We start from the raw sequence: 15,568 nt of genomic DNA, 5'->3' as shown, positions 1-15,568 counted from the left end.
CACTTCTGCTCCTGTTACAATCATTCCTCCTAGATCCTGTTCTAAACTATAAAAGGATGAGCCACTGCTGCAAATCAAATCCCTTTCATCACCAAAAATGTGGGCTTCAAAAACGCGAACTGAAGTCCTTCTATCTTTTCAATCCTAAAAAACAGCACATTGACATCTTTTAGATAGAAATACTTCTGCTCAATATGCACGTTGCACATAATTAACTTCATTAATAAAACCAAGATAATACACTCAACTCTGAATTTCATGTCACACTGTTACTATCATCCATGGCAAAGTAAGAAGAATTTAGGAATGCGCAAAACCAAGAAAAGCTATTTCCTACTGAATGCAATGACAACACTAAGATCTTCACCAAATTTAGTGCCCTGCCATACTGTGGCAAGTACAAGTTGATCTATCATCCTAATCCTAGCACAGGGCTGAAAAGAATATGAAAATGATCAATGTTATATATGAGGAACAGAAGTAAAGGTATTAGGTGACTGGTTGTTGTAGAAGCTTGAGGCTACAGCGTGTTTCTCTTGAGCTCATTATCTTGTCAGGGCAAAGTAGTCTACCTTCCTGTATACTGTATACAGTAATACAGATCTTTTACTATACTGCGAATGATGTGCTAACGTGCAAGGTAAAGCCTCTCTGTTTTCCTCACATGGCAATCAGGTGACAAAACGGGTCAAAGCAACTTATTTCTCATTCTTTGGACACGCTCCAGGGCCTCAATGTCCCTTTCTTGCACATAGAAAATCACCAAGCTACCAGAGAATAGCTGCCACCAACACAAAGTGAGAGGAATGGAAGATGAAGAAGACGCCTGGTTTCATATTCTTGGCTCTCCCACTGACCATGCAACTTGAACAAAGTAATAAACACACACTTATGTTGTGTCTGATCTATTGAGCATAGACCAAGATGCTGCAGTTGAAAGAGCTCAACAAATGCATGCAGCATGTTATGAACCAAGTCAGTGACTTTCTCTGGCACTTCCATAACAAACAGAAAAAGTGAGCTCGAATGATGAGACTGAGAAGAGGAATTTGGAGGATACTTGTCTGTCTCCAAATCACCTGAGATAACAGACAGTCAAAAAAATCTGGCATTTGGGTGTATCCAGCTGGACCTCTACCAGTCTCACAAAACTTGAGTTAGTAGAAGGGTATTTCTTTCCCAGAGGGCAATAAAGAAATGAACAGTTAAGTACACACTTGTCCCCAAAAAACTGTAAAAGGACAGTAACAAGGACACAAATTGTCAAAACTCATGGTGATAAACAAAGTAATAATTACAAATAAAGAATGATCACAGAAAACAAGATTCCTCCCACTGTGGCACAATGCAGCTGTCAGACATTCTCCAGAGACACGTTCACCAGAAGACTTGCCTTAGGTAGAATTATGATTTAGCAAAACAGAGACAATAACAGATTAAAACTTTAATTTAAAACTTCGCCAACAAAACGTGATTACAAAAAGGGAAATTATCTGTACAAAATAAGAAAGGAGGTACTCATTTAGCAAGAGACTGCCATTGTCAGTGTACACTAGAGGACAAACAGTGCTTCAGGTCAAGTGACAAGCGAGAAATAAACAAAGTGAATTTACAATATGGAATTCTGAAGTGAACCAGCAATGTAAATTGACTTGAAGCAGCTCAGAAGAAACCAGGACTTATCAGAAATCTATTTTCTTTGCAAATCCCTTTCCTATTAATTTCTAGGAGGATTTAATACAACTGAAGACACAGTGCAATGCACAGGGCCAGGACAATGATTTTTGCCATGTTTCCTCCTACTTGTGCCCCCTTTATGGCCTTCTGTAGAAAGATGTGCAATCTGAGTGTACCAGAATTTAAGCTGAGTCACAAACTACTGCATCTTCACTTAGCAGTTAGCTCCTGACTCAAAAAGACAATATCAGCTTGAGACAGTGATGTGATTATTACAACTAAGAACATCAGCTGCATCGTGACTCCTATAAAACTGATGGTTCTGAAAATTTAAGTTAGCATCAAATAACAGGTGTTGGTCAACAATAGATTAATATTTACAACACTACAGTACTCTTTTCTGCCCACCACTGTATATAAAGAAAGACAGACAACAGCATCATTAAAACTTACAATTGAATAGGCAAAAATGGCAAGTGACTTCCGAACTCCCAAGTTCCTGTAAAATCTAAGCACACACTGTGACTCTTAGCAGTTTTCTACATTTGCCCACATGCCTCATCAACAAAAGGGAGTCGCAATAAAGAAATGGAGCATGCATGTTTTTCAGGCAAGCCGGCTGAAATCTTCCAACCAGTTTCATATCAAGCAGTATTTACAAGTTTATCAACCTTCATAAACCAGGTTTAGTAAAGGAGGAAAAAAACAAACAAACAAAAAGTAATAACAATGTTTTGGCCCAAATTCACATCACCTACTTGTAGATACCTGAGATACGTAAGTTGGAGCAGAACAGCCTTCTGTGCCCTACCTACCTACCTAGCATAATGAAAAACATTAAATGGAAATTCAAAGACTTGAATCTCATCCTAAAAGAGTAACAGTGCTCTTTTTTCTCCACTATATATATAAAAAGACAACTTATGAGTCTTGGTTAAATTTAGCACAATTCCATTGCTACCTTAAGTGTTACTCACAAGGCCTTAAACATTATCTTTTTTCCACTAGCAGCTACCACCCAGGAAAGTTGTGGAGTGCCTACTTTTTTAAGGATCCTATGAGAGATGCACAAGTCCTCTTCACCACTGGAAAAACTGAGATAAGTAACATTTGCTCAAGTTCATAAGGTGATAAAGTAGCTCATCAGCATTACAGTTTCCTGGATCTTAGCCCTGTGCTCTGCCCACAGGATCCAGTACCAGGAAAACTACTGTACAGAATCATTCCCTCTCTGTGTCAAAAAAATTTACCAGAAAAATACACATACTAATAAACAGCATACATAGTTTCTCATTCAACAATGAAAGAATTCTGTAGAAAAAATAATAATAAGAAGAAAAATCTATTATATCTTTAACCTGGAAAAGTTTATTTCCAGCTTTGATTCTTTGATGCCTTAAAGCTTTTAAGAGAAAGCTGTAGATTCAGTTATTATAAACATAATGCTGCAGTCACTACCCTTTATATTATCCACAGTACATTACATTTTCTAGTTGTAAGTTACTGTTTGTAATACCCAATTTTATGATCAAAACAGAAACCCTGAAGCCAAGAATTTAAAGATCTCAGGAAAAAAAAACCAAAAAAACCAACTCAAATAGCTTCAATTAAAATAGAACAAGTCTTGTACACGCCATGAAAATTAGAAATTTCAATTGTGTGAGTATCTGTTATTGCCATTTGAATTGAAAGCCCTCTTATCCTTAGTCTTGCACATCTCATGCTGTATCAGGTTGGACATATGCTGCATGGTAAGAAAAAAACTGCTCTCAAAAATACAGCTTGATTATGGAAATAAAACATTTGCACTTTACTTTATGAACGCTGCACAAAAACATCACTTAAACAATGTTTCCAAAGACCCCAGGACTTAAGCACAGCTATGGAAAAAAAACGAGCTTCCCAAACACTAAGGTTAGTTCGATCCATCTGCCACATACTGGATTCTTGACCAACAAAGCTTCTACCAGGCGAGATAAAACAACAGTAGATTTTTCCATCACAGCACAGAATAAGATGGCAAAATGGAAGCCTGTTGTGACAGACAGACAACACTGTACAAAGGCAGCTTATTCTTAATGGCAGAATCAAGTTTGACACTACTGGCTAGCCTGGAGTAAGATCTATGTTTTCCCTTCTGAACATTTTTTGTATTTTCTCTTGCACCAGAAAAATTGTTCCAAAACAGTAAAATCCAACAGCACTACAGAGAGCTCAGTTCTTTAGCCAGCTCTGCACCAGAAAGGCTCGATCCTACAAGCAAATAAAACCAAAGAGTTGCTGTTTTCCAAGGGCAAGAGTTTTTTCACTGGTCACCTAGCCGGAAACCTTGACCCCAGTTGTGTCTTCCTCCACCCTGCTGATCTTCTGCAGCTCTTCTCATGCTAGCAGGTGGGATACCAAACCCTGACACTCCTCCTCTCCTGTTTGGCAGCCAGCGGTACCTACAACAAGCCAAAAGAGAGAGTGTTTGAGAAAGAGCTGTATCCTGGGAGTAATCACCAGAATACTTCCCTATGCACTCAATTTAGCTGTTAGGCTTTGCAGTAAAACTAGCTTCTGAGAGCAGTATCTCACAGGATTCTTTTATTGTACTGAGAGCTTAAAATTGGAAACAGGAACTCTGGGGAACTTTCGTCTTTGGGATATGCGCATATATAATAATCCGAACAAAGGGAAAAGATGCATAATACAAGTTATTTCATTGTTGAGAATAAACACTATGATATAAACTTGATTCCCCCAAACTCCTTTCCCTTCTTTTTCCCCTGGAGAAGTAATAAAAAAATCCAAATTAATTCAGAGCAACTCTCTCTCCAACTGTAACAAAGCTACAGTTATTTCACTGCTCTCTAAATAACCCTTCTTGAGGAACTATGGACCTAAGAGACTAAGCACCCAGTCTGACTGAAGTTTAAGTGACCTGTGCAGGTCAAATTTGGCTGTAAGACCACATCATCCACCTCAGACTACCATTTAAATATAATCACCTAAAATACAGCTTTCCTGCAGATGTCAGTGGGATATCTAGGATGCTATCAATGCAAAGTTGCTTCAGCTCTGTAAATCATTGTTAAACTGAGCTCCCGTAAATCTCTTCCTGAATGACCAAGAAAATCCAAAGCCCAAAGATAAAAACAGATTCCTTTATATTTAAAAAGTGATTCTGCATAAACTTCATTATAATGCTAAATGTATCTGTAGTTCATCAGAGAATCTTTTTTCCTCCTTTTTTGCAGAACATTACAGTGCAGAGGCAACATTTATCCCTCTTCAAAATCATCTGTAGCACTTCTATTTGTGCTTCTCATATATAGAAAAAAAATTAGATACACACATGGAGAATCAACAAGATCAACAATATTTTCGGAGCTGTTACTGCCTTGAAAGACATTTTAAAGCAATGTTTAGTCTTCTAATCTTCACAGTAAAGTAGGTTTAGCAGGAGAGCTTGCAAATACAAAACTTCACTACTCTTTAAAAAAAAATTGCACAAGTATAACTCTAATTCAGCTTAGCAGCTTTTAACCTTCTTACAAGACAAACCCTTAACTATCTCCATTGCTCACTGAAGTTTGGTAGAGAAAGAATATTTACAATTTGAATGTGGACAAGGGGAACTGAAACTGCAGCCTTTGGCTTCTGTGCCAAAACAATAAGTTACAAGAAGAGCACTTTAGAATCCAATACTTGAATTTTCAGCCACGGTGACTGACACCAACTGCAGAGTAGATGCATATAATGGTGCCTAACAAATCTGCAAAAGATTTCTGCCACTGCTTATCTGGTAGTTAATGTAATGGTACATGGAAATACAGAAAAAGGTCATTTACAGGAGAAAAATCTAAACAGGATCTGATGGATACTGTTTGATAATTAGCAGGGAGGTTTCTTTACTACAGTTTAATCATTAGCAGAGCAGAAGCATAGCTCTTCCTCTAACATTTAAGAGTGGGTGAAGAACACAAGCCATCCACGGGGGTAACAAAGAATGGCTGGCCATCTACAAGAAATGAGACATTTCTGATGAGTCAGTTTAATCTATACACAACAGTACAGCCACTATGTACTGAAGCATATTGATTTAAATTATTTTACATTTTGCAAATCCAGAAGATATATCTCCTTATAAACAATAAAAAAATTGGTCCCAATAAACAGTGAACTAAAGTATAAAGACAGCTTACAAGAACTGAGGTGTGGACAGAAAATTCCTTCCTCCCAGATCCATTGGATATTTAAACATTAGGAAGAAATACAGGTGTCCAACCAGATTTCCTATGAGCTCATTGATGACTCTGCAACGAAAGAGAACAAGAACAGTTTTGCAGGCTGTTTTCCCCAGGAATATTAAATATAAATAATAATAAATGAGTACTCATCTTCTGCCAGCTACTATTGTTCACCTGCCACAGGCACTGCCAGCACCGTGAACCACAGAAATTTCCCTTCCCTCAGTATTTTGCAGCCACTTCTTCAGAAGGGCCAGCTATTCAGTGCCAGCACATCAACAGGCTGTTCCACCCTCCCTTCCAAGCCTTCTCACAGACTGTACTGAAAATGCAATTAAATGCTTGTTTACTTCAGAGAATTAGACCGTATAGCCATTAGTGTCTAAAATAATAGTTGGTGGAGCTTGAGAAGTTATTGCTGTTTTTGCTGGACAACCTGTCTCCTGTTGTACTGTTTTGTTCCTAATTTTGTAGGAACACTGCTCAGTGGAGGCCCTTGAGTATTTTCTGTCATGCATAGAAACAGCAGGTATCTAACAGCAAGCAGTCTTCTCAAGTAACGGATGAGTCAGTAGGAGGCACAGCCAGAAAAGGGAATTGGGTTTTGCTGTGTTCCTGTCTCCTCCTTGTATAAATCAACCATGCAACCTGCTGTTGTCACTGTGTTACAGCGGCGCCAAGTGGCCACAGCCAATAGAGGGCACTAATAGGAAAGACAGCAAAAAGAGATGTCTGCAAGGCTCTATTTGGTCACAGAAAAGGCAACAGGCACAAAAAGTGCTAATATGGCACTCCATAGGCTTGTAATTGCAATTTCTCTGTGTTTCACATGCTGATAAAAGCAGCATGTTGGATGAGATTCTGATGGAAAGAAGAAACACCGTGATTCAAATTAAGTTTCTCTCTGAATATCTGCTGGTCTTACGGGATTAAACCTTTCTTTATCAGGCATTTTGCCTTCAGTAAGGAAATGACCTAATGCATGGATCTACCAGAACAATCTAATCATTATTACTTCCTCCTCATCTACATCCTCTAGTTCCCACATTCACATCTCTTCGCATTAAACAATGACCACACAACAGTGACCAGAATTGGACCAATTATACTGCTTTAAGCCTCTTATTTTAGTAATGCTGCTGAAGAGAGTGGTAAGAAATAACTGTAAAAGACTTCATAACTTCAAATAGGTCTTATTTGTAAATACATACGATCCACCAATGATGTAGTTGAATCCCAGAATAACCCACGGAAGGTAACAGGCCTGAAAAAGAATGGAGATACAGAAAGTGTACGTACAAGTGTGGAACTTGAACCTGTTCAAGATCCACTGCACTAAGCATGATTAGACTCCCAGTGTTTTAGCACTGCACAGATCTTGTTGTATTAGCTTAAGAGGCTTATAACCAAAAAGCTGGTTACTATAAGCTGAGCAACCACTAACATGTGGACAAATCATACTAGTTCAAATATTTTAGGTGGCACAAGATATGCCTGATTATGTTCCATGCCAATCTGAAACAAAGTCCTAACATTTCTGAATCTAAGGTCTGGAAACAACAATCAAAACAGCTTTCATCACAAGACCTGGCAGAAACAGACCTCGCTACAGGAAACAGCAATTTCTAAACATCACCATTTTCTCACTACTGTTCAGCTTTTAGTCAAGTTAATGATTTCTTTTTTTCTCTCCCCTCCTTTGTTCAGACCAATGAATTTCAGTTGTCACACAATGTGTCTTTACTGAAGAGATGTCCTGACATCATACAGAAGACCACGAAGAGAACTGGCTTTGTCACACCTCAAGGAGTATACACCTTCATGAAACCATAGGACATCTTTAACTGGAGAAAATACTTCTGTTTTATCCTTTGTTCCCTTTGTAAGCATATTCCAGGCAGAAATCTTTCCAATAATCGGATTTACCTTGAATCTTGTTCCAAACCAAAATGATACAATCATGTCTCTGTTCAGCTGGGCCCACACATAAAGTACTGACATGATGAGCGGAATCATCAGCAACTGCAACGTTAGAATGAAAGAGACAAAAAGTTACCATCACTTTCACAGAAGTCTGAGAAACTCCAACAAGCAGCAGAAGCTCTAAGGTTTAAAAGCATGATACACCAGCAAAATCTTTAAAGGTTGCCCCAGAATTTTTGCCACTACATGCCATGCATCTGCTCAGAAAGCTAAGCAAGAGAATCTACTTAGTCACTCTCTTTTGCTGTGCTGGAAAATATTTTCTTAATGAAGACAAGGCCCTATTAGGTTACAGTATATGACAGCTTTGGTGACCATGTAAGCTCAACCAGGTGGTGCAATTCCCAGTAAGGTACGAAACTACCAAGTCACATATTAGAAGTAGTTATATCCTGAGTATCTGACCAAACATGATTACTTCTTGTCACTTCTAACACATGCAGTCCATGCTTCAGCACAGAGCTGCAGAGATGTACCAAAGGTACCTCAGGTTTTGAAGCAGGGTAGCAACAACATCACAAAACCAAGTTAAAGGGCTCCAAAGCAACAAAGTGAAACAATAACCACAACCAATTCCACTGCTCCCAGCTTCCTGGTACCACACCTACAGCAATCAGCAACGTTTGTGCCGCCATCATTTCCGTGTACTATTCGAGGCACTACCCAAACATGTACTCATCTAAGACTACACTAACACACCAGATGAAGTCTTGCTGCATCTAATTTCCAGCCCTGTGTCTCTCAAACCACCACTGAGGGGAGGTGTGCCAGCAACAGCCAGACATGGCAAAGTTACCTTGATAGAGCTTTGAGTCAACCCCTACTCAGCACAAGGAGAGTATTTCAAACACTTCCAACACTGGTGTGCTAGCTGACTGGATTATTTTTGGTGGAACAAATAGAAATTTATATTTCAGCTGTCTGCTGACTTCTAAACTGGGGAATGCACTGTCAACGTTATAGGACAGCTTGAGTGATTGGAAGAGATAAAACACGCTCCTTCAAGGGTGGTACTATTTAGCAGGTTCCACTGAAACCAGCCTTCCCTAAATTACACCAGCACCTTAAGTTCTCTGTTAAAATAATTTTTACTTCACTGAAAAAACAGTATCTGAAAGTATCTGGCATGGGAGACCCAGCTGTCCTACTCTCTGTCATATTCTTTTCAAGCAAGACACTCAACACAAAGAACTCCATTCCAAAGAACAAAAGCATATTTATACCCTCAAACAATCCTCTTCTGAGCAATATTTTGTGCACAGATGTAGAAACATTTTACCTTTCCTTTTAATCAAAAGGATACAGATCAACGCAATCAGTCTAAAACTTGTACAATGTGATTTCAGCATTCTTTTGAAACAAAAAAAATTGGAGCCTTCCAAATTATACAAATTAAATGTAAAATTATTAACAGCTCTTAATGGAAGTCTGCAGATGCATGATCACTATTTCTATCTATGAGAAGAGCCTAAGGAACAATCTACTCAATGCCAAGGTAATCTTGTACAGAATGGGGAATTTTAGTGCGAGCTTTGGGTGATGGGAACAGAAATAAGATAACAGCAGAGACACCGAAGACGTGCAGTTACCTGACACAGCTGCTTTCAAGAAATGTTTCCCTTATTCCTCCCATCATAACATCTGAGCAGGAAAGTATTCCCTCACTGAAACTGGCTCTTCAGACTGCTATTAATCATTCCTGTGAACATTTTACACTTCACAGTTCTGATATTAATCTGAACTGCATTTTGCACACTAAAGTCTTCAGTCAGCAAATAAAAGGGATGAATTTGAGAAGACCAATTAACCTAGGAACTATGTTTTGCTAAAAGAGTCAGAATACAGAAACCCATTCATTAGAGGAAACTGTATATGTACAAAATCTTGGGACTCCTTTAGTAGGAAGGAGGGTGATTCCTGGCTGCCAGAGCTGATTCTCACTCCCTGACTCCAGAGTCACACTGAAGCTTGCAATGTTAGCTGAAGCTATCCCAAAGCACTCAAACTGGAAAAACTAACAATACACGCAAAACCAATCTATTCTGAGTTAAAACTGGATTGTTTTAGTTTATATATGTTCTATAGTTATACAGATAACATGGCCCATAAGGCCATTAAATAGCAAGAAATTTGAAGATTATTACCTACAAAAGCTGTGCTGCACTTACCTGCATGTCCATTACCAAGCCAGTTATCTGCCATTTTACCATTAAGGAAAGAGCAGAGAAATCACATAGACTAGAACGACAAAAAGAAGCTACATACAATGGAAAGGCCTGTAGTTTTTACACTTAAAATGAAAACAAAGTTCTTGCAAAGTACATTGTTCATTGGAACAACAAAAAATCTCCAATAACCTACAGACTGGCAGGCTTACTTTATGTATATTAATCAATTTCTAAGCAGCTTTTTAACCTATCATGAAGTCATTACCCTGAGAGCTGGCTGATGCACTGGCCTTTCCTCCACAATGAAAAATCAGCTCTTGCATTAAAGCACACATTACAGGTGTAACAGTTGATTCATTTGTTCTTTTGTATTTGGTGTTGCTTTTTAAGATTTTGAAGTTCTTGTTGATGATAACATACATATAAATGTATGTGTGAATATATATATGTATATATATGAATGACAGAAAGAAAATAAAACTTCTTGAAGTCTATCAATGCAGGCTTTTTTCCCTATCCCGTAATTCATAAGACTTACTTACCATAGTAGCTGCTGGGTAGAAACAAGTACTGGACAATGCATTTGATAGTTTGTGAACACAGAAAATGGCACCAAGCTCCTGTCTAGACCATACATGCAGCTTGCCCCCTTTACATCATCTGTGGAACAAGCAGTTGGAATCTTTCAAAATGAACAGTCTGAAAGTCATGTCCCAGCCAGATTCAGTTCGTAGTTCACAGTCAGCAGCCAACAACCACAATGCAGCAGATGGCTTTTTAGCAACACAGGTTGTTTTCCTTGTTTCATTTCATTGTTCATAAATGAAACTGAGTTTCATTTATCCAGCCCATCAAGATACCTGTGAATGGCAGCACAACCATCTGGCGTAACAACTCTCAGTTTTACATCTGAGACCTAATGAAGATTCAGGTAGAACAGCACAGTTCAGGGCTGCTTCCAGTGTTCCCAGACCAACAAATCCAGCTTCTTCACGAAGTTTGCCAGAGAAGCCATTGCAACATTGCTTTCACAGCCTTAGCTGCCTTGTTCTCAGCAGGTAAGGGCTCTTTTTGCAAGGTACCCCTAAATTCCATCAGAAACAGGTAGACCTGGTAGTTTCTCTCCTCCAAGCTGGACAGTCTAGGTCTCTCAGCACATTACAACCATGTGTCAGTGTACACATTAGCATTCTCCCTGCAAGCCACTCGTTACTTTCCCAAGGAGACAGAAGTTCATCTGAAAACATTTCTAAATTTTAGAACTTAGCAACTGAGAGCTGGTCTTTGAACATACTTCCAACAGAAATCAGAGAACCAAAATATTCTAAAAATTTGATGATGAGCAGAAGGATACAACAATGCAGATCCAGTTAAACAGAAGCATGAACATGTAATCTGCTGGTCTTCCATCAAAAGCCCCTGCAAAAAGAAAGACTTGTTAGGGACAGCATGAAATCAAGCTAAGAAATTACAACCCTACCTTTTAAAGACTTAAGAAATCTTCAATTAGAAGAGTTACTCTGCATACTGCCAATGTCTTATGACTTTTAGTTTTTTAATTTTTAAAAGCCTTACAACAACAGGAAGGAGAACAACAATAAGATGTACTTACACAGCAAAAGCAGAAATGCAAAGTTCAACAACTGAGTCATGTGAAAACTAGTCCTTACTTAAGCAAATAGTGTCCTCTTTGTATCATCTAGTCAAACTCAAGACACATTTTACACTACAGAAAATTTAATACACTATGACACACATTACACGTGCATTCTGTTCCTTCTTCCAAGCAGAACTGCTTGCCACGTTTCCTATCTCAAATGGGTGTCAATGTTTTCCAGGAGAAAAAAAACAACAACAAAAAACAGCAACATTCCCTGCACTTCATGTAAAATAAAATTTTACCTTTAGATTCCCAGCTGAGCTTATAACCTGGCAGAGAGGAGAGCTAAAAAAAAAACAAAAAAACCCAGCTCCACTAGGATGCTGGCAGAGACCTCAGCATCTGCACTAGACTCCTAATAACTTTCATATAAATTCATGCAGGCAAAGAAAGCCTGGCAATACTGCTGACACAGACAAACAAACCAGTAACAAACAATTCATCACATGCTAAAACATCAAAAGGGACAGAAAGAGTGACACTTCTTAATCTTAGCAATGTGTGGCTTCCTACATCTGTTTCCCATTATTCAAGTTTAGCCACGCACATTACATGACAGGTGGGAAAGAAGAGAGAAATCTTCGAAAAAAATATTTGGGTAACTTTTAAATTTGGAGAACAACATAAAATTGCATTTTCCTCTTATTGTTGCAACACCACAACCCAGTGAATTGCTGCAGATTCATAGTCTCATCATTCATACTTCAGTGAACTCAGCATATTCCCAATTACAGTTTCTCTGATTATTTTTGTTATGTTCTTCACCAATGGAAACAAAACAAAAAAACACATCAATCTCATTTCCCTCAGGATGCTGAACATCAGCTTGTTAGGAAGATAGCTACAATACAAAACCATGTGGACTCTTCTCTGCCAGTTAAATCTCCTCCCCTGTAACTTAGAAGTTACTATGTAACACCAGTGTATGCTCAAAGCTTACATACAACCCTGAAAGTCATTTTCATTCCTCAGTTTCACTGAGGAAGGAAATAGTTCTATGCTAATTTCAGCCTGTAAACATATTACCAGGAGCTTACACATTTTCCACTTCCAGGAGTGCAGAAGGAGCCATGAATGTTTTGTAGAAAGGAAGGACTGACATAATCAATAACTTCAGACCAAAAAATTTACTATTAAAGGCAAAATGCATTGTTTCACACAGCACCACAGCTGACTTCCCAGTTTCAAAATACAGGTATGTAGTTCAGGAATGTACATTTACCGTTGAAACACCTGATTCTATTCCAGGAGACTTCTGCCACTGCACAGACAACTAGCATATTTCTTTTTAGAATATGCCCAAGCCGTGACGTCTTATAATTCCCTTATACTCATCACAAATTCTTATTCCATATAGCTTTGCACAGTAGAATGTCATAACTGTCCTTACTCACTCACAAGCATGTGTTTATAACCTTCCACCAACAGACAAGGAAATGTTTCTATTTACTGAACTACTACTGCTTACTTTACTTAAGAAAACAACCAAATACAATATGGTACCATGGCCATACTCCTTTATTTCCCTGTTACTCTTCTTATGACTTTAAAGGTACACAAGATTCTCTAGAAGACAGGTTGACAGGAGAGTTCTCTACAGCAAGTCCTCCCTAACTCCCCCCATCTTGCAATGCATTTCTACTTAGACCATCAGCTCTGAGATTCCATTAGCACTACATTAAAATTTCTGCTCATAAAGACTTTTTGGAGGATTTTGGTTTTTTAAGTGCTTCATCATCATTTAATTGAAACAATTATTGTCTAGTTTTAAAGAAAACCCATTTGAAGCTAACTTTTTTTTCCCCCCTTAGGAAAATTGATTCTTTTTTTTTTCCACTGTCTGATCTCCTGGCTTCTACTCTCAAAATCCAACTAGTTCCTCTATTTTTCACATTTCCATTCAACAGAAGAGCACACCTCATTTGTAGAAGATCTCTCTCAATTCAAAATATCATGCAGAGGAATACAAGTAAGAATCTCAGCATTTAAAAAAGAGAAAAAAAACAATCATTTTCTCAAGAAGGACATACCTGTTATTTCACATACTCTGTATCACAGTTTCAAATTAAAAGGCATCAGATGCAAAGAAACAGAAGTAAAACTATCTTTTAGTTTATTTTTTTCACTTCCTCATATCTGACTACTAGAAGCACCAAGTCCTCCCGCAGAAAGAAGGATCCTAACTGAACAGGCTGCCTGCCCCAGACAAAGAGGCAGTCACACACAAAGTTTTCTGAGCAGTTTCCCCTTTGACTGACATAAGAGAGCACAGAGATGCACCATAATCCAAACTATTTCTGAAACAGCCAAAGTTCCATTGCCCCCAGAGACAGTCCCAGCAGGAGCTCAGTCGGACAATGCTAGGTCTCCATTAACTCCAGACAGTTTACCATTGTGTACAACTTAATGGATAACATACCTGTTTCTAATCGCGATGAATACTGATACAAGAAATACAAATTCACCAAGTAGAGAAAACCTGTTCCAGGTCCCACTGGGAAGAAGAAAGTTGCAGTTATCGGCCGCCAGATCTGTACAGAGCAAAGAAAATGACATATTTATACACTGCAGAATGAGATCATACACAAGGCCCTTCACTTGCTAAGAATCAACTGGAAGATTATGAAATAATTAAAAATAGCCCAAGAATCAGTGCTGCTTCAGCAGCCTCAACAGTTGCTTCTTAATTTGATAAGCAAATCTATTAAGATTACAACAGAAATCACACACGACTTTCCCAGCACTTCTATCACACCTACGCAGCACTGATTCTTTGCTGTGGCACACAAGGGATCTGCCTGCAGGGATGAGACCCCATTTTAAAAGGGGGTACAGAATCCAGTGTGATCTGCTGCACAGAGGCAGGACCTCTCACAGCATCTGCAGACGGTACAGGGTGCTTGGAGCATCTGTGAGGTTCCACAGAGTCTCTCAACCATCAGTATCAGGCACAGCTGACCGCAAGGCAGCTGGCCGCCAGGACAAAAGGTGTCTGTCCATCTTCAACGGGCAACGTTTCCAGATTGCACATCAGAACGCTGAGTATTACGTTTCCATCACAGAAACGCAGAAAACAGCCATTCGAGGTATTAACATAGGCGGGCAGCAATGAAGCGAACAGAGATGGCTGTTTTAGTTTTGTCTTTCACCAGCCTCATAATAGAAGCCCAAAAGCACCTCCTCAACCGAAACCTCGAAGATGACACCCCAGAGTCATGCCAACTCCAAACGCCGCAGCCTTCCTGCCCTCACAGGGTGCCAGCGGGCCCCGTGTCACCTTGCTGGCCGCACTGCCCATCCCGGGCACGGCCGCCTTCCCGCAGGGAGCAGCTCCGCCCGCACTACAGCTCCCAGCATGCCCCGCGCGCCCGGCCCGGGCTCTCCGCAGCAATGGCGCCGCGGGGCATGCCGGGACTGGTAGTGCGGCCCGTACCTGGAAGCGGTTGATGAACGCGTCGGGCCAAAGGAAGAGGTAGACGGGGCTGACGAGGCCCAGCTTGCCGATGAGTGGCACCGCGATGGAACCGGCGAACCAGTAGCGCGTGATGAGCGGAATGCTCCGGAACCAGTCCCCCAGGTCCGACATGTCGCCGCCGCCGCCGAGGACTCACACGAACCGACGGCCGAGGGACAGAGGCGAAAGCGGCGGGAGGACGAGCAGGGACGGAAGGGCACAGCCCCGAGCCAGACGTGGCGCCGCAGAGTTCGGCCGAGTCGCGCACTTCCGGCCCCGCCCCTCCCGGCTTCCGCGAGAAACTACAGCTCCCGGCGTGCCCCGCGCTCGGGGTCTAGTCCACGCTGGAGGGAGGCACTTCCCGCCTTCCTCCCGCCGCTCCCCGTCGGCACAG

At 40.1% G+C, this 15,568-nt stretch overlaps 1 protein-coding gene across 1 annotated transcript; it reads right to left on the bottom strand.

Moving 5' to 3' along the window:
• Window positions 1–1,424: 1,424 nt before the first annotated feature.
• DERL1 (derlin 1) lies at window positions 1,425–15,407 on the bottom strand. Its single transcript, XM_065752945.1, has 8 exons — window positions 15,154–15,407; window positions 14,140–14,251; window positions 11,415–11,479; window positions 10,061–10,087; window positions 7,836–7,931; window positions 7,121–7,173; window positions 5,865–5,975; window positions 1,425–4,121 (listed from the first exon to the last, which is right to left on the bottom strand). Exons 1-8 carry the CDS (start codon window positions 15,304–15,306, stop codon window positions 3,983–3,985), a joined length of 756 nt encoding a protein of 251 aa, XP_065609017.1. The 5' UTR covers window positions 15,307–15,407; the 3' UTR covers window positions 1,425–3,982.
• Between the last annotated feature and the right edge of the window lie 161 nt (window positions 15,408–15,568).

Source organism: Cyrtonyx montezumae, unplaced genomic scaffold (assembly GCF_038088225.1).
Source record: "Cyrtonyx montezumae isolate F1298 unplaced genomic scaffold, pur_monq_1.0 scaffold_8, whole genome shotgun sequence".
Lineage (NCBI taxonomy): Eukaryota > Metazoa > Chordata > Aves > Galliformes > Odontophoridae > Cyrtonyx > Cyrtonyx montezumae.
The sequence above is the reverse complement of the archived record's forward strand: the minus strand, read 5'-3'. Positions and strand labels throughout refer to the sequence as shown.

Coding starts and splice junctions, on each gene's coding strand:
- DERL1 (XM_065752945.1), bottom strand. CDS start 15,306: ATGTCGGACCTGGGGGACTGGTTCCGGAGCATTCCGCTCATCACGCGC. Junction 10,088..11,414: donor TTAACTGGATCTGCATTGTT/GTATCCTTCTGC, acceptor GTAAAATGGCAG/ATAACTGGCTTGGTAATGGA. Junction 7,932..10,060: donor GCTTGGTAATGGACATGCAG/GTAAGTGCAGCA, acceptor CTAACGTTGCAG/TTGCTGATGATTCCGCTCAT.